General features: G+C 58.2%; 2 protein-coding genes across 3 annotated transcripts in view; one reads left to right on the forward strand and one right to left on the reverse strand.

Annotated features, from left to right (window-relative positions):
* The first annotated feature begins 5,833 nt into the window (after nucleotides 1-5,833).
* On the forward strand, nucleotides 5,834-11,606 carry FAAP20 (FA core complex associated protein 20). The gene is made up of 4 exons (XM_066270664.1): nucleotides 5,834-5,937; nucleotides 6,208-6,346; nucleotides 6,432-6,694; nucleotides 11,449-11,606. The coding sequence occupies exons 1-4, from the start codon at nucleotides 5,876-5,878 to the stop codon at nucleotides 11,519-11,521; spliced, it is 537 nt and encodes a 178-aa protein (XP_066126761.1). The 5' UTR covers nucleotides 5,834-5,875; the 3' UTR covers nucleotides 11,522-11,606.
* Nucleotides 11,607-14,377: 2,771 nt separating this feature from the next.
* Nucleotides 14,378-24,569, reverse strand: part of PRKCZ (protein kinase C zeta) — an 82,909-nt gene continuing 72,717 nt past the window's right edge. For both annotated transcript variants that reach the window (XM_066270665.1, XM_066270666.1), the window contains 8 exons: nucleotides 22,974-23,060; nucleotides 21,246-21,381; nucleotides 21,012-21,099; nucleotides 19,694-19,813; nucleotides 19,148-19,227; nucleotides 18,711-18,800; nucleotides 14,892-15,007; nucleotides 14,378-14,777 (listed from right to left, as the gene is read on the reverse strand). In XM_066270665.1, the coding sequence (XP_066126762.1) occupies nucleotides 14,690-14,777; nucleotides 14,892-15,007; nucleotides 18,711-18,800; nucleotides 19,148-19,227; nucleotides 19,694-19,813; nucleotides 21,012-21,099; nucleotides 21,246-21,381; nucleotides 22,974-23,060 (805 nt within the window). In that variant the 3' untranslated portion in view covers nucleotides 14,378-14,689. The remainder of the gene's footprint in view (nucleotides 14,778-14,891; nucleotides 15,008-18,710; nucleotides 18,801-19,147; nucleotides 19,228-19,693; nucleotides 19,814-21,011; nucleotides 21,100-21,245; nucleotides 21,382-22,973; nucleotides 23,061-24,569) is intronic.

Genomic DNA, 24,569 nt, shown 5'->3' on the forward strand with positions numbered 1-24,569 from the left:
CCCTGCCCCAGCCTCTGTGTCTAGGCTGAGTGCTGGGGGGGCTCTGTGCCCTGGGGAGAGAGGAGGCCGGCAGAGTGGGAGGAGAAGAGGTAGAAGGTGTGGGGGAGGGGGGAAAGGAAGAAACCAGAGAGGACTGGAGGGACTGCCACAGCTGGGGCCCAGGGGCTCCTCCGCTGGACACCCCACAAGGTAGGTCACACCAGGAGCATGCCAGGCCAGCCCAGGGGATGAGGACAGCCCCTGCCGAAACGCCCAGTGAAGGAGACAGAGCTTCCCATATCAAACCTCCCTAACGTAGAAGAAATGGGAGTGTCATGGAGGAGCTCAGAGCGGCCACGTGTTTGGGCTGACAAGGTGCACGGGACAGCGGTATCTCAGCCAGCACAGAGCTGGTGGATAAGGCAAGGCTGCTGCCCTGGGGCCGGGATGCAGGGCCCACTCTCTCTGCCCAGGAGGCACGTGGGTGTGAAGCTGACTGGCCCTCTGTCTGCAGGGTCACCTCTCAGGTCCCCCTGCACTGGGGCATGGCTGACAGGACACAGAGACCAGAGAAGTGGGCCATCCCTAACCTGACCGTGCAGGGTTTTCAAGCAGTAGGTGGGGCAATGGCTTAGAGAGGCCCCAAGAGCCTGTGCAAGTGTCCTGGGGCTGCTGCACATGTGGCCACCCACTGGGGCCGTGAAAACAACAGTCCTGGGCTAGAAGTCCAAACTCAAGGTGTTGGCAGGGCCAAGCTCCCTCTGGAAGGTCTACGCAACCTCCCCCCTGCCTCTCTCAGCTTCCAGTGATGGCCCCAGCCCTCCCTTGGCTGGTGGCTGCATCACCCTAATCTCTGCCTCTGTGTCCAGGCTTCCTTCTTCTGATACGGACCAGCCTTGGTAATATTGGATTGAGGATCCGCTCTTAGCCGGCATGGCCTCATCTTAAACAGGAGGTCCCATTCACAGGTTCCCAGTGGACGTGAATTGGGGGGTAACACTGCTCAGTTTTCTTTTTTTTTTTCTTTTTGCATTTTTCTGAAGTTGGAAATGGGGAGGCAGTCAGACAGACTCCTGCATGCGTCCGACGGGGATCCACCTGGCATGCCCACCAGGGGGCAATGCTCTGCCCATCTGGGGCGTCGCTCTGTTGCAACCAGAGCCATTCTAGTGCCTGAGGCAGAGGCCATAGAGCCATCCTCAGCGCCTGGGCCAACTTTGCTTCAACAGAGCCTTGGCTGTGAGAGGGGAAGAGAGAGACAGAGAGGAAGGAGAGGGGGAGGGGTGGAGAAGCAGATGGGCGCTTCTCCTGTGTGTCCTGGCTGGGAATCGAACCCGGGACTCCCACACGCCAGGCCGACGCTCTACCACTGAGCCAACCGGCCAGGGCTGCTCAGTTTTCTAACACTCTTAAAAGCTCAATCTCTGCCGGACTCACATCCTCTAGAGGATGCTGCCTGCGATGGTCCCCTCCCACTCAGGATGTATGGACTGGCCCCCTGGCCAGGCACCTGCTGAGGTTCTGGGGACATGTAGGCGGGCAGAGTGTAGGCTTGTCCTCCTGGGAAGTCAGACAGCACCCCCAGCCCTACAATTCCCACTTGTGGGGCAGGAAAACCCAGGAGGGTGATGAGGTGAAGGGAGGGGTTGGGGAGCAGGTCCCAGAGTAGAACCCAAGGGTCATCAGGAGCTGCCACTTGGGGCAAGGGAACCAAGAAGGGTAGAAGTCCAAGCGAGGCCCTGGCCGGTTGGCTCAGCGGTAGAGCATCGGCCTGGTGTGCGGGGGACCCGGGTTCGATTCCCGGCCAGGGCACATAGGAGAAGCGCCCATCTGCTTCTCCACCCCTCCCCCTCCTTCCTCTCTGTCTCTCTCTTCCCCTCCCGCAGCCAAGGCTCCATTGGAGCAAAGATGGCCCGGGCGCTGGGGATGGCTCCTTGGCCTCTGCCCCAGGCGCTAGAGTGGCTCTGGTCACGGCAGAGCGACGCCCCGGAGGGGCAGAGCATCGCCCCCTGGTGGGCAGGGCGTCGTCCCTGGTGGGCGTGCCGGGTGGATCCCGGTCGGGCGCATGCGGGAGTCTGTCTGATTGTCTCTCCCCATTTCCCCATTTCCAGCTTCAGAAAAATACAAAAAAAAAAAAAAAAAGAAGTCCAAGCGGGAGACATCGAGGCAGGAAGGACCTTTGTAGTGGATGGAACACAGAGCAGAAGAGACAGTTGGGGGTGGGGGGACAGTGTGAACCTCATGGGAGTGACAAGGTTCACTATGAATGCTGGGAGAGGGTAGCTGTCCAGGAGACAGGTGGTGGCCAGGATGGGGGCTTGGAAATGACGCCACCGTCTTTCTCGCCAGCCCCTCAGCTGCCCCTTGACTTTCAGGCTCCTGGGGTAGGTGGGGGCTGGAGGCTATGCCGGCCCTTGGCTTTAGCCTGCTGACCTCTGGCAGTCCTGGCCATTGATGCCCATGGCTCTGCAAGGTGAAGAGGTGTTTTGAGACCCTGTCCCTGTACCAGTGTGTATGTGTGGGGGCACCCTGCATTCTGGTTCTGCTGCCCTATGATCTGCCGATGTTTCCCAGGCAACTGATTCAATCCAGCCTGTCTGCCTGGCGCTCACACACCCACAAGTGCCACCGCCTGGCTCTAGGCAGGCTCGTCTGCTTGGCACACACAGGCTGGCAGGTAGGTGAGGCAGAAGGCCATCCTCGAGGCCATCCTCACCCAGCTATCAGGCATAGACAGGGTGCCCTGGGTGGGTGCTGTGCCCTCCTGCTGTGGATAAGCTGACAGCACATGCCCACTGGCTGCTGGTTTCATTTGGAAATTGGAAGGGGCTGATCCTATTGTTGCCTGAGCCATCTTAACCCCACCTGATGGCAGAAACGACTCCCAAATATCAAAGGAGGGTCTGGGGAAGTGACGTGTGGCTTGGATCACCCCAGCTGGCTCTGAGCTGGACCCCTGGGGTGTCAGGGGCAAGCCTGCCCCCTCCACCCCCATGAGAGCCAGGAGATCCTTCAAACCCTGGCTCTGAGGAAGCCAGGAGCTGAGACACCTGTTGGTAGCGGAAGGTGTCAGGGAGGGAAGGGTGCCTTGGAGGTGGTGAGGGGTGTAGTGGTCTGGTTTATCTCCCACCAACATGTCAGTGGTAGACGAGGCCAGAGGATACAGTGAGGGCCCAGCACTGGGCGGCTCCATGTTGCAGGGTAGGCCCGACACCCCTGCCCCCTCCAGCACTTTCTATTTGGGGAGGAGGGCGTCTCCTGCGAAACACTGAAGTATTCTCTGTAAACATGATTTTTAGCTCATAGAAACTTGTTTCCACAGCACCAGCCTCCCTCCCCAATCAGAAATTAGTTTCCAATAAGACTCCACTGCCTGTCCCCACAGAAAACGTGACTCTTTTCAACAAGTTCAACTTTTAAACTTCCTCCAGCCCCACCACGGCCATGCATGCCCCCAGTGACATGGAGTCATTGGGACGAGGTGGGGCTGTAGGGGTGCATGATGCTCTTATTCCACCTCCCGAAGGTCTCCAGCGAGGCCCGGGGGGTAGAGGGGAGGTGGCAGCTGTCGGAAAGCAGTGGTAGGGGGTGGTGGTGGTGGGGCTTCCTGATGGGCTCCTGCACCTGCTGTGCCTGGCTCCAGGGGGCCCCAGCTCTGTTCTCCGAGGAAATGTGCCCGTCTGTCAGTCCCAGTGGTGATGGGGGCTGGAGGGTGCTAATCCTCAGCAGCCGGATGAAACCAGAGAAGAGAAGCCTCAGGATGACTTTTACACGTTGCTCTGGCCCTGCCTTCCCCAGAGCGCCAGGCCCCCAAGGTCCTCTGTCCCACCAGTGGGTGAAGGCCTGGCCTGGGGTCTGGGTCCCCTCCCCTTGTAGCCAAGGTAGAGGAGGCCCCTTGGCGTGGCTAAGGCCAAAGGAGACTGGGTGCCCTCCCCCTTTTTGTGCCAGACGCTGGAGCCAGGCTCATCCAGGCTCAGACAGCCCCTGGGGCCTGCGCTGTATTGCACTGCCCGGGGCAGCTGCCCCCTGGCCAGCCTAGCATTTTGGGTACATCTGAGGCCTCTCTCCACTCCTGTCTTGCTCTGCTTTTCAGGGATGGAGGCCACGTGAAGTCTGTAGAGGATGGGGCTGGAAGGGGCTGGAAGGGGCCGGAGTGGCCAGGAGTGGCCGGGAGTGGCCTGGATGCTGAAGACAGCAGCATTCTTCAGGAGCAGCAACTCCGCACCTAGATGCTTCCTCGGCTTCCCAGCATGGCCTGAGAACTGGGTACACATTGGCCATCTGAGGCCTGGCAAGGCCTTCCTTTGCCTCGGGGACACCTGGCGCCACTCCTCTTGGACGTCCCTACGTCTGGTTTGCAGACGTATGGTGACACTTCCAGGAAAGGCTCTGAAGCTGGGCCAGCCAGGATCCGGTCAGGGAACCCCATACACAGCTGTTGGGGAGTCCTCAGTCAGCTGGCAGCTTCCATGTGCCAGGGCTGGGAGCCCCCACAATGGGAGCAGGCCCAGCCACAGTCACCTCATCCAGGGGCCCTGAGAGCTCCTGCTACTGTAGTTCACTGGTTCACTCACTAGAGGGCCTGCTTTTCAGCAGGGCTCTGGGGGATGAGGACCCTGTCTCAATTTCCTGGGGTTTCCAGCATCCAGACCAGTCCCTGGGAACGCTTGGTTAGTGCCCTGCCTCCACTCTGAGGTCTGCATGAACAGCTGGAGAGAGGCCACCTGGGTGTCGTAGGAGGATGGCTGCTCACTAGAGTGGCCTGCACTCAGGGAAGTGGGCCCTGGCCTCGGGGGGTATGTGCTCAAAACTTGGGGCTTGGAGGAGGTGGGACTGTGATGCAGAGAGGGGGTGAGTTGAGGAGGCTGGGGCAGCCCTGTGGGAGCCCATGCCCAAGCGGGTGCAGAGCAGAGCTCCCAAACTGGGCTGCGGAGAACAGAAACGGCTGAGTCCCAGCAACTCGAGTGACATCTGCTTGTGTCCACAGAGCACCTGCCCACCACCAGCCGCACTCCACACCCCAGCCTAGTTGAATCACACAGGGGCACACCTCAGGGCAGGGGTTCTGCAAGGTCAGGAGTGACCCAGGGTCTGTGGGCCTCTGCTGCCACCAAGTGGCCAAGTGAGTGGTTGCTACGTAATTGTCCCGGGTTTGGGTAAAGCAGGGAAACCCCTCCAGGCCCCGCTGCCCAGGGGCCCAGGACCTCGGCTGACAACTTGGGCTTTATCACTCACTTCTATTTTTCTTAATTGAGGAAACCAAATTCCTCCCTTTTGTAAGGACACTGTGATGGTCCTAGGAAGGCCAGCTGGGGTCTACGTAGCCGGGAACCGAGGCTCAGGCTGTCTCAGCAGGGCAGTTGGTGGCAGCTACGGATGGGCTCTAATCGGGGTGGGGTAGGGGACCCAGCGTGACTTCCTGCCCAGTTCCTCCTCCTCCTGCAAGGCCTCTGCAGACTTCAGGCCTGTGGGTGAAGGCAGAAGGAGGGGTCTCCCCCCGCCACCCCCTCCTCAGCTGGAAAATGGCTCCATGGGGCAAGTCGGCCTCCTCCGGAATCCAGCCTGTCTCCCCAAAGGTTGGAGTCCACCTGCTCTGTTTGGACTGACACCTGCTCTGATAAGTGTCACAAAGGAGAGGTCACCTCATGGCCTGAGAGCAGGCCGTGGGGTCCCCCAAGGGACGGGACCCAGCGCCCCGGTGTGGAAGGTCGGGTTAGGCTGAGGTGGGTGTCGGGGAACCTAGCGCCCCTCCGGCGAGGGTCCGGGAAGGGCGCGACTCGGGTTCCCGGCGGGGGCGGGGCTCGAGGCCGCGACCTGCGCGGGTAGGGGCGGGGTCAGTGGCCGGGGCGGGGTCCCGACGCCGCTCATTTCCGCCGGACGCGCGGGCTCAGGGCGGATGGAGCGGTCGCGGAGGCCTCGACTTCGGCTCAGTCGCCGGAGGCCGCCCGATGGGGGCGGGTGAGGCCGGAGTCGGGGACCTCGGGGGCCGGGGAGTGGGGGACGGCCGGAGCGGGCGGCCCAGTGTCCCCTCGGCCGAGCTATGACTAGTGTCACCACCCCATGTGCTTTCCAGAGCGCGCCTCGGGCCCGCCCCTCCCGGGCCACACCCGCTGGGTCCCGCCCTCCCAGCCGGTGCCTCTTTGGTGCACCCTGTACCCCGCGCTGACCGCTCCCCGCTGGGTTGCCTACGCAGCTGATAGCTCACCCGCCGTCCCGGTGTCTCCCCAGGCCCCCGAGCCCCCGCCCTGTGCCCCTCCGCGACGGCGACGGCGAGAGTGCGCGGCTGTGGTCCGAGTTGCTGCGCACAGCGAGCGCGGACTTGAGTGTGGACGGCGAGCTGCCGCCGCTGCCCGCCTTTCCCGGCCAGGTGCTTGCCCCGGGGTTGGCAGAGGGAGGCCTGGGGCCTCCTGCCCGGGGTGCCGCTGACGCCGCCCGACCACCTCGTTTCGCAGGAGCCCACGTGCGACCCTGACCGCGCCGCGTCCCCTGAGGTCTTCACCGTGGGATCCAAGACCTTTACCTGGACGCCCTTGCCGCCGGCCCCGAGGGGAGGAGAGAGCCCAGGCCGCTTCTACTTGGGGTCCCCTGCCCAGTCCCCGCAAGAATGCACCGCTCCGGAGCCCCGCGAGGTCCCCAGCACCCAAGAGCAGCCGGCGGTGGATGGAGCGCAGACTCTGCAGAGCTGTCCCATGTGCCAGGCCGACTTCGCCCCAGGGTGAGTGCACCTGCTCATCGCTTCTCCCCTCCGCTGCCACGCGAGACCCCAGACATTATTAGAAGGCTAAGAAGTGCTTGCCTTTCAAAGTAACTTTTTCATGCATAGAAAGTTGGCAAAGGAAGTGACTATGGAGGTCAACAAGAGGGCATAGTGCTGTAGGTTTGGGGGTCCACCTGCTGATCTGCTGGCCTAGGGCCCTGAGGATAGGCTGCAGTCTGGCCACAATGGTTGCCCTGCCCTAAGGGACCTGGTGAGCTCTAAGCCTCCAGGGCAGGGCCAGGCTGCCGGTCCCTAAAAAGTTTCCAGTGTAGCTCCATCATTACCCTCCCAGTGGTGGGTTGGAAGCTTTAAAAACAGACTGCCTTGTACCTACCTATCAGGTGTTTTTGGGGGTTTTTTTGTATTTTTCTGAAGCTGGAAACGGGGAGAGACAGACAGACTCCCGCATGCGCCCCACCGGGATCCACCCGGCACGCCCACCAGGGGCAAAGCTCTGTCCACCAGGGGGCGATGCTCTGCCCCTCCGGGGCGTCGCTCTGTTGCGACCAGAGCCACGACCAGAGCCACTCTAGCGCCTGGGGCAGAGGCCAAGGAGCCATCCCCAGCGCCCAGGCCATCTTTGCTCCAATGGAGCCTCGGCTGCCGGAGGGGAAGAGAGAGACAGAGAGGAAGGAGGAGTGGAGAAGCAGATGGGCGCTTCTCCTGTGTGCCCCGGCCGGGAATCGAACCCGGGACTTCTGCACGCCAGGCAGGCGTTTTTTTCTATTAAAAAAACCCCAATGTGGCCCTGGCTGGTTGGCTCAGCGGTAGAGCGTCGGCCTAGCGTGCGGAGGACCCGGGTTCGATTCCCGGCCAGGGCACACAAGAGAAGCGCCCATTTGCTTCTCCACCCCTCCGCCGCGCTTTCCTCTCTGTCTCTCTCTTCCCCTCCCGCAGCCAAGGCTCCATTGGAGCAAAGATGGCCCGGGCGCTGGGGATGGCTCTGTGGCCTCTGCCTCAGGCGCTAGAGTGGCTCTGGTCGCAACATGGCGACGCCCAGGATGGGCAGAGCATCGCCCCCTGGTGGGCGTGCCGGGTGGATCCCGGTTGGGCGCATGCGGGAGTCTGACTGTCTCTCCCTGTTTCCAGCTTAAAAAAAATTTTAAAAAAACCAAAAACCAAAAACCCAATGTATATCTTTATGCCTTATTTTAAACTTTTTTTTTCAATTTTTATTTATTCATTTTAGAGAGGAGAGAGAGAGGGAAATGAGAGAGAGAGAGAGAGAGAGAGAGAGAGAAAGGAGACAGAGAGAAGAGGGGGAGGAGCTGGAAGCATCAACTCCCATATGTGCCTTGACCAGGCCCAGAGTTTCGAACTGGCGACCTCAGCATTTCCAGGTTGACGCTTTATCCACTGCACCACCACAGGTCAGGCTATGCCTTATTTTAAGTAAGGGGATAGAATCCACCTTGGCTAAGAAGTGAAACTCAAACTGCCCAGCATGTGGGCTGAGCATCACCCAGCCCAGGACATAGCTGTGGGAGTCCTGGGGTCCGGATGGTGGGGAGGAACTTGGCCAGGTGCCGTGTGAATGGACAGCAGGTTTTGGAACTGGACCTGCTCTAGGTTTCTTGTGGCCAGGAGACCCTGTGTTTAGGAGCCATGCCCCTGGACTTCTGGGAAGCGAAAGCAGCCCTGGAGGCTGAAGAGAATGAGTTTCAGAATTAGCAGCTGATGAAAAAACAAACAAACAAAAAACAACCTTCAAGCCAGTGACCCAAACACACAGAACAGAACCTGCACAGGGATCTTATGTGCATTTTCACACATGGTGTCAGCATCAAGGCTCCTTCATTGCGACTTTTTACCAGAACCAAGCCTTTGAGAGCCTGGTGTTGGGGGTGAGCCCAAATGGTACCCCTCTGGCACACCCTGCCCAGCCCCAGGCTTCATCCAGACAGCTTGGGGTACGGGAGATTAGAGAGGCTGTCCTCAGGTGGGGCCTGTGTGAAGCCACCTCCTGGTATCTGTCGGGCTTGGTGGAAGGGGCGATGAAGGGGCCCACGGGAGACGCCCTGGTAGCATCCACCGGAGAATGTGCAGGACAGTTCCAGACCCAGTGTCTCAGCATTCCTGCTCTCATCTATACTGGTGGTTCAGGATTGTTGTTGTCAGCCGCAGTCCTGACTCACTCGCCGACTTGGGTGAAGTGGTGGACATGAAAGAGGTAAGTCTTCTTGGCTCAAACCTGTCGGGAGAAACGCAGGTGCAGAAGACACTCTTAGAAGGCCTGGAGGGGGATTCCTTTTCTTGGCCAAAGCCATCAACATCAGGGCACCAGCCTTTGTTCCTGCTGTGGAGCCCTTTGCCTTCTTTTCGGATCACTTGCATTTCTCCACAGTCTAAAACAAGGCCCCTGGACATCAGAGAGGGGAAGTCCCCATGTTGAGCTTTAAAGCAGTTAGGTGAGGCTTGGCTTACATTTTTCACAAGTGGGCATCCGTGCAGTTGGGTCTAGCTCTCAGCATGTCTGGAATACTTCTAGCACGTTCTTCAATGTGATTGTAAAGGAGAGGGAGGGAGGGAGAGCGAGGACTTGGGTCAGAGCACATTCTGAGCCTGCAGCCACCACGAGGGAGATGACCAAGAAATAAGGCCCCCTCCCCACCATGAGTGGATACTCAAGAGGCCTGGGACAAGGTGACAGGCTGGGCTGCAGGAGGGTCCAGTGTAGCCCTTGGACACAGGGACGGCACTGTCCTGCTGTCTCAGGACAAGTCCCAGAAAAACGCTGGTAGGGATTCCTAGAGCTGTGGACTCCCCTCTGGCTGAGGAAGGGATCGGGTACAGGAGGGTTTCCTCCAAGGCTCAGCGTTTTACAAACTGCTCAGAAAACTTGCATCCTCCAATGTGAGGGACTCAACAAACTGTGTGAAGTGCTGTCCCCTTGCTGCTGAACTGAGATACTTCATGGGTTTTCTGATGCCCGTTAAGTCATGTGGGCGGTTGTGAAGATTGGTTCCTGCAAGCCAGGTAACGTGAAGAACCTGAATCGTGTTTGTGTCCCCACTTATAGGATCAGAGCAGCTCGAGGCCCCTCTGGCTGCAGGGCGCCCAGCTGCTCTGGCCCTGTTTGTGCTCAGAAGCTGCTGGGTGTCCCCCTATCCCACCCCTGCAAGTTGTGCCAGCCTTCCATGCCCATGCCCATGCCCTGGGTGTCGGAGATGACTGCAAGGCAGGGCTGTTGTGACACAGGCTGAGGGTAGATCCAGCTGAGACAAAGCTCTGTCACTGCGGGAAGGTCTGAAGGAATCCCAGAGGCTGCCGTACCCTGAGAGACCCTGCCTGCAAACCTCTGGACAGGATGACGTAGGCCTAGTCCTGACAATGTTCTGTCAGCCTTGGAGACAGCATGTGGGGGGCCTGGTCCTGAGGACGGGCTGAGTGGCCCCAGGCACTTCAGAGCACATGGACAGGGGTCTGCAAATACTGAGAAGGCCGCTGAAGGCCATGGGAACTGGCTTTGGCCCCAGAAAGCAGCAGGGAGTTGGCTTGAGGGCCAGTCTGGTGAGAGGCCGGTGCCAACCTTCCTGGTGGTTCTGTGGCCCTCGCCCCATGGACTACAGCGAAAAGGGGTCATTTTGGGCTCAGCACTGTACCTCTGTGGCTACAGGGATGGGCCTTTCTGTTCTGGGCCAGTGAACTTGGCCAGTTGATCAATAATGGCCCTAGCCCTGGCCGGTTCGCTCAGTGGTAGAGCATCGGCCTGGCGTGCAGGAGTCCTGGGTTCGATTCTTGGCCAGGGCACACAGGAGAAGCGCCCATTTGCTTCTCCACCCCTCCCCCTCTCCTTCCTCTCTGTCTCTCTCTTCCCCTCCCGTAGCCAAGGCTCCACTGGAGCAAAGTTGGCCCGGGCACTGAGGATGGCTCTGTGGCCTCTGCCTCAGGTGCTAGAATGGCTCTGGTTGCAACAGAGTGACGCCCCAGATGGGCAGAGCATCGCCCCCTGGTGGGCATGCTGGGTGGATCCCGGTCGGGCACATGCGGGAGTCTGTCTGCCTCCCCGTTTCCAACTTCAGAAAAATACAAAAAAACAAAACAAAACAAAAAAAAACGAAAAAAAAAATGGCCCTAGAAGTGCCTTGTCTGGGAGGTCCCTGCAGGCAGGGAGAGGGCGTTAGGGCTGGGCAGGAAACAACCTCCCCAGCCAAGGCCATACGGGGCATCTACAGGGGCCCTATAGGGTTCCTGGTGTCTCACCAGCCCCTGGATGGTCCTGAGGTGCCTCTCCATGCAGCTGCTGGAAGAGACCCAGGTGCCTGATGGGAAAGCTATGGGGCCTTATTTCTGCCTGTTACCTTTGCTGATGGATTGGCCCTTTGGCGGGCCTTCGAGCAATTCCCCGGGAGCCATGACACTTGTCAAGCTGAGCAGGCACCTGTCCCCCAGAGGCGCACTCAGACCAGGGTGCCCACATCCTTGGACACAGGAGCCTGAGAATGCATGTCCCCTATGGTCTCCCTGTGTCATGTGTCCAGGGTGCACTCAGAGCCTCTGACCCAAGAACAGGCTCCAGAAAGGCCATTCCTGGTTGGTGCGGCCCCTCCTCCCAGACCTCTGCTCGTTTCTGACCAGCCTCGGAGATCATCAGCATTTCCTCGACTGGTCCCGGGAAGGGCATGAGTGCCCAGCAGTGGCTCTGACCAGGCACTTTTCCATGCGGCAGCACGTCCCTCCCCGTGAGTGACCGTCTCTCCTCTTCCTCACAGGATGGCCCAGCTGGACATCGATAGCCACCTTGCTCAGTGCCTGGCAGACAGCACGGAAGACATGGTGTGGTGAGCCTGCGCCATCCCAAGCCAGGGCCACTGCCCTGCACGCCCCACGTGAGAAAGCTGATGCTGCATATTAAACCGTGTCACCGTGACCTGCATGTGACTTAGCTCTTTCCGTTGGGACCAGAACACCGGCTCCTCTTCCGTTGGCCTCTGCTCAGCGGTGGCCTGCTGCAGTCAGAACACTGTCCGGCCCCTTGGATGGGCCTGGGCTGGTGTGTGGACATTTTCACCAGCTGAACAGGGCACCTGTACCCAGGTGGCCCGCCTACACTCAGGTGACAGGCTGACTCTGCACGGTCACAGCTGCATCTCAACCCCCCAGAAGCACCCGTCCCTCCTGTGGCCGTGGTCACTCCCAGAGGGGAAGAAACGGTCACTGTTTGGTGCCCTGGGGCCCACCATTGACCATCAGGCGAGTCCGAGCAGCTTTCCCATGAACAGAATTTAAGGGAGGCCATTGGTCTGGTGCCGTGGGCAGTGGGCAGGCCAGCTGGCCACAACCTCAACCTCACTTAGGCTTTCAGTGTGGGGTTGGGACGAGGGGTTGGCCAGGTTTCGGAAAGCCAGGTGTTGACACCGTCTCTGCCACAGCCACAGCGGCCGCTGAGCACTGCCAGCAGGTGGGCGTCCGATACAAAACCCCCAGACAAACTTGCAGAAGTCCTTGTTCTCTCACAAACAGCCTCACACCAGCCACAGAAACACACAGAAGACACATAAAAGCCCATTATCAAGTGAAAGATACCAGCCTAAAAGAGGCCAACTCCTGTGTTCCGATGGCATGAGGCTCTGGAAAAGGCAGAACTAGGGACACAGTAAAAAGGTCAGTGGCTGGGAGAGGGGAGACACCACAGATGTTTAGGGCAGGGACACTTCTCTGTGTCACCCATAACAGTGGACATGCGTCATCAAGTACCTTGTGCACCCCCATAGGATGTGCACCACCAAGGTGTCAACGGGGACCCTGGGTGACAGTGACGTGTCAGTTGGGACACACGCACCCTCTGTGGGGACCGTGGGCAGCAAGCAGGGTAGGGTGGCTATACGTGGGTGGGGGACAGATGGGAGATCTCTGTACCTGCCTGTCAGTTTTTCTGTGAACCTAAAAGTGCTCAATCAATAAAACCTAATTTTAAAAAATGTTTTCCAACACCTGCTTCCTGGAAACACCTACTTTTAAAGAAAATAACGACAGTGTTTTCACGAAGATCTTGAATAGATGTGCAGGAACAGAGGGGTCCTGTCTGGGATGAGCGAGGGCTTTGCTAGTTGTACAAAATGGTGGGGGACTCTTGATTCCAAACCTCCATGCGGCATGTCCTTCCCTTCATCACTTCCTGAGACAGATGGTGGCTGTCACCATGAGCCCAGTGTCACACACGTTCTGTATGCAAGCTACCAAACTGGTAACCGGGGAGCTGCCCGGCAACAGCCACCACTGAAGTCAGTGCCTTCAGTGGACAAAGCCAGGGCCCTGTCCTGTTGAGGAAAGACGTCACCACACCCAGCGCAGTAGGCAACCCACCAGGTCAGAGGGCGCTCTCGAGGGCACTTCCTGCCACACAGGCTTTCTCCCTTCCCAGGCTATGTGGGGAGGTCCCAGGGAGGGCCCTGCTTGCCAGTCACAGGTGACTCCCTCAGCTCAGGGCTCCGTGGCCAGATATCCCACCCAGACATCCCATTGGTGGGGGCACCCCAGGAGACCCAGCATTGGCTCAGACACTGCCCTGTGCTCCCTGGTCTTGGGCTTTGGAGACAAGTCTTCTCAATGACACGGGTCTGGTTAACATGAGTCTCCGTGATCCATAAAAGCTGGTGTGTAACCCAGGGTCCAGGGAGTGATGGTGGAGGGGAGGCAGAAGCCCCAGGGGCGGGGCCAGAGGGCCTTGGCATTCCTGTGCCAGCTCCCAAGGCGCTGGGAAGCCCAAGTGTGCACCGCACTGAGTGTGGGGGCTGCCACCGACCCAGCGTGGCTGAATGGCTGTGGCAGAAGCTCCTTTGTTTTCACTGTTCCGACGATAACCTGCCCCAAACCACCAGCCACATGGGGAGAAAGCAAGCCTTGCTGGCCACGGAGGCGCAGAGGGAACGTGGCGATGCAGGCCATGGTTGCATGGCGGACATTCGGGACTCGGTGGCTGAGGAGCGCTCGGCCCGGGCTCACGCCTCAGCTAATGTGCTACTTAAAAACCCAGAAGACTCTCTCTCTTTCTACGAAGCCTTCTGTTTGGCTTTTCAAGCTGTCCCTTCACCTGAGGAGGGTAACCGGGTGACGCATGCCCCCTGCTCAGGTTGTGCCGGGGACGCACAGTGTGTCTGCGGGTGTATAAGGCCAGGGCCCACTGGACACGCATCTTACACTTTCTAATTCTGAGCATCATTGTAACTGACATAAATACTCCCCCACCCAAGCTGACACATAACACAAGACATCATGTAGGCAACTGGTTAGTGTTTTCAGAAATATATTTGGAGCAGATTTAGTTTTCAATTTTCTTTTTTTTTTTTTTTTTTTTTTTTTTTGGTGTACTGGTGCTTTGGTAAGCAACACGTTAGAATCTCTACCATCCGATTTTCCTCATCCTGGTCCGGTGCATGGGCGGGGGCCATGGCACTCATCGGGGGAAGGAGTGACATAAGCGTCAGACCACACGGCCACCAACACGCCCCGTATGAAAAATACTTGTTAAATGTTAACAACAGGAACTTACCGGGATTTAGAAAGTGTTCCGTATTTGTAAAAACTCTTCGTGGCAGGCACTTAGACTCCTGTCCCCAGCCCACTCTGCGCACACGCCATGCTCCTCTGCGCCGCCGTCGCCAGGTGCCCCGCAGAATAAAGGCAGCCAAGGGGAGCGTCTACACCATGGGCACATTTTATTCCTCGGGACATTACAGGTAAGTCTCCCGGTGGAGCGGGTCGGGTCTGTTTTCTGTGGAAAATGTGCACCTTCGAAATCGTGGGACTGTGTCTCCCTTGGACGTGTTCACCGCGGGACCTCCACGACACAGGCACAAGAAGCAAAGTCCTCCAGCATGAAGCCGCCGTGCGGGCGGAGGCGAGGCTGTTCAGCCCCAGCCGCGGTCTCGGTGGCAGGTCCCTCCCTGGCATGCATGCGCTGTGATGAAGGAGAGTGGGGGTCATTCAGACGTGTCCACGGTACAGGATGCCTCACACGGACTCCTCGGTGGAGAGCAGTAGTGGGTTGATGTACTCGAACCCTTCGAACTCGGACTGGTCAATCCTCTTTATCACGTCTCTGAGGGCACAGGCAGAGGGCATGGCTGCAGGTGTGGCCCCTGACCTCCCACCACACCCGGCTGAGGACAGTGTCCCCACACATCTTCCCGCCCCCCCCCCCCCCAGGGCTTACTCATCATCAGGGGTCAGCTGCACGGGCTCGCTGGTGAACTGCGTGTCGAAGTTGTCCAGACCGTAGTCATCAGTGATCTGCGGCTGGAAGGGTGGCAGCGCCTGCTTCTTCTCCAGCTGGGGGACATGCGAGAGGTCACATCAGGGTCACACATCCTCTCCCCCATCTCCACAGACTGTGGCTGGGAGGCGTTTCTGCGTGCCTGAGACACAGTGGCCCCCGGACGCATCCGAGAAGGCACCAAGCCCGCAGATGCTCGCCCGCATGGGACCTCGATTTCCCGTCCGAGACGGAAGTGTCCCAAGGCCCCATGTGACGGGGATGGCAGCCACAGTCGGCATGAAATGACCCTGCTCGCGGCCCCTGTGCACTCTGGAGACCGGAGTGCTCGGGAAGTGCCAGTTCTAACAACAGAAACAAATGGGGCCGGGGGTGCTGAGGATGCCCGGAAAGCCACTGAGGCCTGTGAAGAATGAACACAGGTTCCACTATGAAGGTAGCAAAGGGCATAAGAACGCTGCAAAGACAGATGCGTCTCACAAGTGGTGCCCGACAGGCATCGGGAATGTGGGCAGCATGGCAACAGTGTCCATGACCAGGCCACGGACAGAGAGGCATGTCCATCTTCTGTCCCACAGAGGATGCTGGGAAAGTGAGTGCAGAGCCCAGGGGACAGGCTGTCCCTGCAGGCAGAGTGGGATCACCTCGCATTTGTGTATGTGTGAGTGCATGTCTGCACGTGTGTGTGTGTGTGTGTGTGTGTGTGTATTCTATGACCTGGCAGGGATGAACGGATGAACCGTTTTGCCTGCCTTGGGTCACAAGGTGCTTTAAAAAGATCTAAGTAGCAGAAGTCAGGACGGGGCAGGAAGCAGTGCAACTGGGTGCTCGCCGGTGTCCTGCGGGTCCCCTTTCCCCCCTCAGAGTGTCCCACATGCCCGTGTCTCCTCTTCCCTGCTCAGTCTAAAGCAGTGGACAGAGCCTTCCCTCCCAACCTGGGCCCGCAGAATGCCTCCCACATAGAATGATGTCAAGAGGAAGGGCCATTCTCCCATCAGTGAGCTGGTGACCAGAGGCCACCATCGATGCTCACAAGTGTGTCCGTGGCATGGGCTTCAAGAAGTGTGCCTCTTAGACACTGAGAAAGATCCAATGATTTGCCAGGAAAAAGACAGGGATGCCGTATGTATGCGGTGACACCTGGCTCAGCAATGCTGTCTGGGCCAGAAGAATCAGGACTTTCCCACACTGTGTCTGGGTGCAATTGTCCAGAACCCTCGGTGACAATGAGGAATCACCAAAGCAGCTCTATTGGACAGTCACCTACACACCTGTCACCACTCTAACAGATCTACAACCAGTGAATGTGCTGTCGAATAAAGTTATAAAACGTTAAAATAAGAAAAGAAAAAAGCAGTGGTTGGGAACAGAGTCACCCGTAGCGATGTTCCTGTGCCGGTCACGCTCAGCCAAGCTGGGGGTCACCGGAAAGAGAATACTGGGAGGGGGGGGGCTGGGGGGAGTCTGCTGTAGTGGCCGGGGCTCCAGCCACGCAGGGCCTGTTGGCAGAATGTGGCAGGTGTGCCGAGGCCCTGTGCGGGATGCAGGAGGGGTTGAGGGTGACTGCAGTGTCTCCAGCCAGAGCTGGGGGAAGGCCGGTGCTGCATGCTGGGGTGGGAGGGGCCGTGGAGTCACAGTGTGACACAGAACACCCATGTCCAAAACCACCGCCCTGCCGAAGACAACTATAGTAATCTGGACAAAACAGGAAACTCCTTCCTGAAATTCCCCAAGTGCAGGCGGGCAGTAGGAACACAGTGGATGCGGAGCTAGAGGAGCTGGCAGTCGACTAGGGAAAAAATTCAGGCCATTGATCTGCTGGGGACGGGGCCTCCCATGCCAGGGCTGGGCCCCTGGGGCGGCAGGGAGAGTACAAGGACGGGGACTGAGAACTGATAGGCCCTGCCCCTGGCCTTGGCGGGAGTGGAGCAGTTCTGGGTCTAGGACTGAGGTATGGGGACAAGACCATGGCCTCAAACGATTTAGACGCTGAGTTTTCAGGTGCGACACTGGGGACGGACCTGCATAGACCCGACACCCACGGGGAACCCACAGTCAGCGGGAGCTGCCTGTCAGGTTATTCTCTGTGCTCGCCGAGAACATGGAGTATTCCAGCAAAGAGCCAGACACTGTGCACAACACCACTGCTGGTTGGCAAATGACCGACCACCTAGAAACCCTGAGCCTGAGGAGCGTGGTCCCTGGACCCCAGCTGGACAGCTCAGCATGGGGGCTCAGGCATGGGCAGGGGGCTGCGCAGCCCTTGGTGGTTCTGAGACAGTAAGATGTGGGACGCCAGGAAACCACACTGGTTTGGGGCTGCGTCAGGCACAAGGTGCTGCCCACACTCTGAGCAAGGGGCCCGGCCAGCGAGACGTCACCTCCCGTGGGGACCCGTGAGGACGGAGGGACTCCGGCTCCCTCTCTGTCAAAATACTCCTTCCCCTCCTCTGCCTCCATGCTGCTCACAGAAATCAATCCCTGTCAAGTCACCCTGGCACCATGCTCCAGCTTGCAACCCTCTTCACACACGCGCTCCCAGCCAACTGGCGCGGCTGCACCTGTGAACAGCGGCCACCATGGGGGTGTCACCACCCAGCAGCCAGCTCGTGCGGCTCAGACACAAGCACTGCTCATGGAAGAAGGTGCCCATGTTCACGCCCAGGCCATCAGTTCTTATCCTGTGTTCCTGGAAGGCATTAGACAGGGATTGGGGACATGCTTGCAACCCGGCCGCCCCAAGGACACAGTGGCCAGTGACCAGAGGGTGCAGCGCTGCAGGCCAGCACAGCCCAAGATGATGGCAGCGCCAGAGCCACACTTAGCAGAACCCTATACCTGCTGGGTCAAGGGTCACAGGCCAGCATGGCCGCCAGGCTAAGGACCATCCTGGGGGCGAGGACATGGGCACTAAGCACAGCCTGGCCCTGACCACGTGTGCCTGAGCCGCTTGAATAAGGGTTAGCAACCAGCCAAGGTCCAGGTTCCTTCAGCCTTGTGCTTGCGGAACACAATTAAGTGAGGAAATTCAAAGTCAGTTTCTTAAAACGTGTCAGTGCTCTGAATACCCTGTCACGTTTGCACTAACTGCAGGAGGGGCTCAGATTCTGCTCAATCCAGCTGGGCCAGACAGTCACACAAGTCCCTCACTGGGCCGGGGCAGCCTGCCCCGCCCTGCAAACAAGCCTGTGACAGGAGGGACACGCCCGCCCACCTTTAGAGCTGGCTTCCTGCCCATCTAGTTCAAGCAAACGTTTGACACCAACTTCATTAGCTACGTAATCTTTTCTCCAAAATGGCATGTTTTCCATTTCCAAGGTTTTACTTCAGTAACTCGGCAACCATGTCTATATTGCAAACAAATTAGGTTCCGTTCTTCGTTAATACCGGGAACCATAGCGCTAAACTCGAACCTGCTTGGACACCGTGCTCCTTGGCTGCTTCGGGCGGGCAGAGAACACCAGGTTTTGGAAAACCAACCAACCAATAGGAAACCAAAGGAAATGCCTTTCTCTGGGTCGGCCCGCCCTGACCTGTGACCTGCACAGAATCACTAGGGGTATGGCCGCACACTAGGGCGTCCCCCATGTGGCCCCGGGGGGCATGGCCAGGGTATACCAGGCAAGACTCCCCCAGGATCACCAAGAGGCTCCATCCCTGTTTTGTCATGTGAGCTTCCAGCCACCCCCCAACACCCCTAACAAGGCAGTGCTGACCAGTCACTGCGGGGGAGGGGACTGGGGTTCTGTGATGCTTTACCAGGTCCCAGTCTATGCTGCGGAAGAATGCGTGAGACTTGATGTCGGAAAATCCAGTCTGTGGCCGGCAGCCGAGCCTCTCTTTGGGGTCCTAGAGGTCAGAGTTCAAACAAGGGCACGTCAGCAAGGAGCAAAGAAGCCTGGATCGTGGCCTGTGCGTGGCAGGGGCTTGCCTGTTCCCCATTAGCCGGGAGGCTCAGCACTCCCTTGGGAAACGGTCCCTCCGGCACCCTCAGCCTCCTCACTCCATCTCTCTCTGGGGTTACTTCTCTTCATGCTGTCTTGTTGAGACTGAGTAAGAAGCGACAGCCCGCAGGACCCGCTGGAAAAGGAGGCAGAGTCCTGCTCACAGCGGGGCGTCCCCGAGCCACCACGGAGAGCAGCCAAGTGCGCCACACATGCACAGACATCTGTCCCAGTGACCGCGCATGAACATACCTTGTTCAAGAATCCTTTCAGGACGTGGGAGGCCTTGACTGAGAGGAACCGGGGGATACGGATGGGCTTCTCCAGGATCACTGCAGAGATGGGGGCCATGGTGAGAAACCGCGCCCTTCGCTGTGCCCCTCCCCATGTCCGCTGTGCCCAGCAGTGAAGGAGCCCAGCACCCCTTCCTACAGCCCAATCTGGCACACGTGGTCACGTGCTCAGCATGCCCATGTACATGGCACAGCCGCACATGGCCACCAGAGGGTGCCATGGGGACAGACGCCCTGGATCCCAGGGCAGGTGCTGCTACACGGTAGGGAGCCATGACAGGGCTGGAATGGGGCCACCAATGTCCTGCCTGAGCAAGTCCCCCTCCCCGCCCCCCAGGCCTCCGGGGTGTACCTGGCCGAGGCAGGAAGGAGTCTGAGCTAAGTCAAGACAGAAAAGAGCAGTGTCCCTCCCTAGCCTGTGGCAGGTCTCTGAAAACACGGGGGGCCAGACCTAGTCCGCAGGGGATGAGGACCCGCCTGGGGACCCTCCCAGCCACACTGTCACCTTGGAACAGATAGTCTTCGGTGTTCATGTCGGGGTTGTCGGTGATGATGTCGAAGGGGGAGCGCCCGGCCATCATCTCAAACATCAGGACCCCCAGCGCCCACCAGTCCACGCTGAACCCTGGAAGGAACACAGGCCTGTCACGCTGGGGTCCACCTCACGCGCTGGCTGCCCAACAAGCCTGTCACTGGGTTGTATGACACGTCCTCAACCTCTCTGGGCGTCCTGGCCTCCCCACCCGCCATCTGCTGTCCTGGGGGTGCTGGTCTCTTCTAATTATTTGCAAAGCTCTTTCACTCTAGGGCAGTGCCTCCCTGACCGGGTGGGCTCCCCACTGGTTTTCCAGGTGGTAACCTGGCCTTTTAATTCTGCGTGTGGCACCTTTGACCTCACAGACGCGTGAGACTGACCCCACCTGTGGGTCAACTGTCCTTCCTCGTGTCTGCTGTTACTTAGCCAAGCTTGGACATTCCCTTTCTCTAAGCCACTTTCCCGCATTTCTTTCCTACATTCCTTGTTTCGGCCTCATGTGCAAGTGCAGCTGACCAGTCCAGTCAGGAATGTGCTTTAAGCAAATGGAGGCGTGGGAGAGTCTGACTCAGTTTTGCTCGTAGACAGCCCGCTGTCCCCAAGGCCTCGTCTCTTTGTGGTCCAGCAATCTGCTGTCTGCCCTCCTCCAGCTAAGTGATGCCCATCATACTGACACCCTGGTGCCCGATTATCTGAGAGGGCAGGTCCTGCCCACCCTGCCTACCCCCGCCCCTATTTTAACGGCAAAGAAGGTGATGCTGAGTAGTGGCTGGCACATCTGCAACAAGCTTCACTGAAAACACCAGCGCGTGCACATGCATTGGTCCCTTCTGTCTCACACCCTGAGGAAGAAGGGCACAGAGAGATCTGCAGGGTCCTCGGGGCGGTAGGGGATCTGTCATGGGGTACAGCGGTTTTTCCAGCAGCTGCTGGTGGCACCGCTAACCTGGGACAGCGAACCCTGGTTTGTCTTTGCTCTGTGAGTCTCCTCCTTCTCTCCTTGGGAAGAGGAATCCTGCCCAATGTCCTTTATTAGGACACCGGAGTAAACACAGGATAAGAGAGGGGCTGCACGAGCTCAACTGAGCATAGGGCCCAGATGGTGACACACGCTGGGAACAGACTAAGGGCGTGTATTCCAGGTGTAACCCCCCTCATGGGCCAGGCCCCTTCCTCCCTTCCTCTCCTTCTGCTCTGTGACCATATCGACCATATCCTCAGGAAGGGAAAACTTCCAGTGGTCAGGGGTCGCCTGCATCCATACTGCCAGCCGCTGCCAGATGCTCACCGTACTCCTCTCCGCGCAGGATTTCTGGGGCAATGTAGTTCGGGGTTCCGCAGAAAGTGCTCGTGGTGTCACCGGGGCCCAGGCCTTCCTGTGGGGACAAGGTCTGTTACCAGGAGGAAGGGCAGCCCCCAGAGGTGCCCGTGCTGGGGGGATGCGGTCAGCATCTCTGCCCAGGACCACGTGGGGCATGCAGGTCAGGGCGTGGTGGGGACTGGGACCCGGGAGGCCGCTCGCCTTGCACATGCCGTAGTCCGTTAACTTGATGTGGCCGTCAGCATCGAGGAGGACATTGTCCAGCTTCAGGTCCCGGTAGATGATCCCTCTCTCGTGTAAGAAGTTGAGAGCAATGCAGATCTCAGCAGCGTAGAACCTGGGGGTCCAGGGACAGCCTGGCATCAACGGAGGACCCCACATGGAGTTGGGACAAGAGGCTTGGGCACAGAGCCGAGCTGGAGGGCCTGCTGGTGACCCTAACTTTTGCATCTGTGTCCCTGTGTCCCCAACTGCTGAGTGCACGGGCCAATGAGACCAAGAGAAACACTCAACCTCCCAGTCGTCAGAGAAACACAAATCAGAATCACAGTGAGACTCCACTTCACGGCCATCAGTGTTGATGAGGACGTTGAGAAACTGGACCCTGGGGTGCACCTTTCATGGGAATGTAAAATGGGGTGGCCACTGTGAACACAGTGGCATTGCCTCCAAAAATTAAGAAACTCAGTGTCCACACACACACGAATATTACTCAGCCTTTAAAAAGAAAGCAGCTCTGACACCTGCTACGTTGGATGGACCTGGAGGACATTATGCTCCGTGACATAAACCAGACACAGAAGGACGAGTGCTGTGTGACCCACTCATAGGAGTCCCTGGAGGGGTCAGACTGACAGAGACAGAGAGTAGACAGTGGTGCGGGGGCTGGGGGGTGGGGTGGGTGTGCGTGTTTAATGGGGACAGAGTTTCAGGTTGGGAAGATGGAAAGTTCTGGAGAGGACAATGGTGGTGACAGCTACAGAACAATGATGCTTAATGCCAATTATGAGCTGCACAATGAACGATGGTTAACATGGTCCCTCTCGCGTTAATGTGTATTTTACCACAATTAGGAAAAGACAAAGTGAGTATGTGTGGGGGGTGCTGTCCTTGGTTTATTAACTGCCTTTGCCCAAAAGGGGATCGAAGGTGACTCTAAACTGCATGAAATGTTTTCAAGTGAGGAAACGAGGAAAGAGAAAACTGTGGAAAACAGGAAAGAGTCAGGGTGTAGAAGCCACGCCCAGGGCTGTGGGGGTGGGGAGCTGATGACAGCTGAGGGGAGCAAGGAAGAGGTGGGTGTCCTTTAAAGCCATTTAAAAAGAGTGGTCAGCCCTGGCCGGGCAGCTCAGTTGGTTAGAGCATTGTTTGATATGCCAAGGTTGCGGGTTTGATTTCCTGGTCAGGGCACAGACGGGAAGCAACCAATGAGTGCATGAATAAGTGGAACACAAACGAGTGCTTCCCTCACTCTATCTCCCCACCCTCTCTTCCTCTCTCTCTAAAATCAATCAATAAAAAAAAAAAAAAAGAAAAAAGAAAAAGAAACAGTGACCATTTCTTCCTGATGCCCAGGAAACCCTGGCTCTGCATCCGTGTGACACAGGCCAGGAAGTGGGTGGCTATGTCCACTTGGGACAGTTTAGTCAGAACCTGTCCCCTGATTTTGGCAATAATAAAGACAAAAGCCACGGCAGCGCCGTTTCACCAAACCCCCACTTCCCTGCCCCTGGAGGCAGGGTCGGGCTCTCCCAAGTTCATGGCTCCAGAGAGAGTGGCTCGGAAATTTGTCACTCACGGGAGAGAGCAGGACACACATTTTCCCCAAACCTGTTCTTAGTGCAGCTCACCGCTGACCTCCCAGAAGGACCCTGTGCCCGTCCCTCCCCTGGGGCCAACCCACCTAGCCACCCCCTGGCTGGCACTCACCTGGCGTGCTCTTCCGGAAGCTTCCGCTGTCTCTGCATGTGGAACATGAGGTCCCCGCCGTTGACGTACTCTATGACCAGGAACAACCTGTAAACAGGAGAAAGACGGCGATGGAGGCTGAGAGCAGTGGCGGCCAGCGTCACCTCATATTCGTTTAGCAGGAGGACACCCAGACCGAGAACCCTCCCAGGAGTTGTTCTTGCTGGTGACACAGACTCCTTATGCTGCCATGTCAACTCCCCTGACTGGCCAAAGAAAGAAGTGACCTGGGTTCCCGGGGTCAGCAGGGAAAGCAGCCCAGGCGGAAGATTCCCCAGGGGAGGCGGAGCCCTGTGCCCGTCTTGGAGGCATTGTCCTGGAGACACCTGGAGACCTGCTGTTGCCCAGCCTGAACCCCGATATAGTAACACTCAGAAACCCCAACTTGCACCCACTCACTCCTGTGATTCAACAGCTATTTGTTCTCTGAGTGGCACGAGGTCGGACCTCAGGGCAGAAAAGGTAAAAATAAGATGGGGCCGTAGGTCCGTGGAGATGTCAGAGGAAAGGCGCTGAGAGCTAGGGGCCCAGTGGGGGTCCCGGGGTGGGATGACAGGCCTAGTGAGCGACAGCTCTGACCACTGGGTCTGGATGGATCCTGGGGAGGGGAGAGCGGGCAGGCGGAGCAGGGAAGGAGGTGCCCTGTCGTTGGGGGGGGTGGCGAGGAGGGGGCCGAGGCTGCTGGTAGGCAGGATGCAGGGAAGGGAGGAACCGGTGGGACGGAAGAAAAGGCCTCACTGATGATGGATACCGGAGAGGTAAGTACTCAGGACAAGAATTCACCCTTTGAGTAGTGCGAACGTTCATGTTCATCCTCGTGCCCCTGACCATCCAGAGTACGATAGATTTATTTTAAAAATGTGTAAGGCAACATTAAAAAAAGGCAAATGCGGGCGCTGGGCATGGCTCTGTGGCCTCTGCCTCAGGCGCTAGAGTGGCTCTGGTCGCAATATGGCGACGCCCAGGATGGGCAGAGCATCGCCCCCTGGGGGGCAGAGCACCGCCCCTGGTGGGCGTGCCGGGTGGATCCCGGTCGGGCGCATGCGGGAGTCTGACTGTCTCTCCCTGTTTCCAGCTTCAGAAAAATGAAAAGAAAAAAAAAAAAAAAAAAGGCAAATGTATGTTCTTGTTTCCATAAATTGGTTATCAAACAAACAGGATTTTAAGTTAATAAACCTGGAACTGGAACTAATTTCATTTTTTGAAAAAAAAAAAAAAAACGGCCCTGGCCGTTTGGCTCAGCGGTAGAGCGTCAGCCTAGCGTGCGGAGGACCGGGGTTCGATTCCCAGCCAGGGCACACAGGAGAAGCGCCCATTTGCTTCTCCACCCCTCCGCCGCGCTTTCCTCTCTGTCTCTCTTCCCCTCCCGCAGCCAAGGCTCCATTGGAGCAAAGATGGCCCGGGCGCTGGGGATGGCTCTGTGGCCTCTGCCTCAGGCGCTAGAGTGGCTCTGGTCGCAACATGGCGACGCCCAGGATGGGCAGATTATCGCCCCCTGGTGGTCAGAGCGTCGCCCCTGGTGGGCGTGCCGGGTGGATCCCTGTCGGGCGCATGCGG

Source organism: Saccopteryx bilineata, chromosome 3, assembly GCF_036850765.1.
Source record: "Saccopteryx bilineata isolate mSacBil1 chromosome 3, mSacBil1_pri_phased_curated, whole genome shotgun sequence".
NCBI classification, from domain to species: Eukaryota; Metazoa; Chordata; class Mammalia; order Chiroptera; family Emballonuridae; genus Saccopteryx; species Saccopteryx bilineata.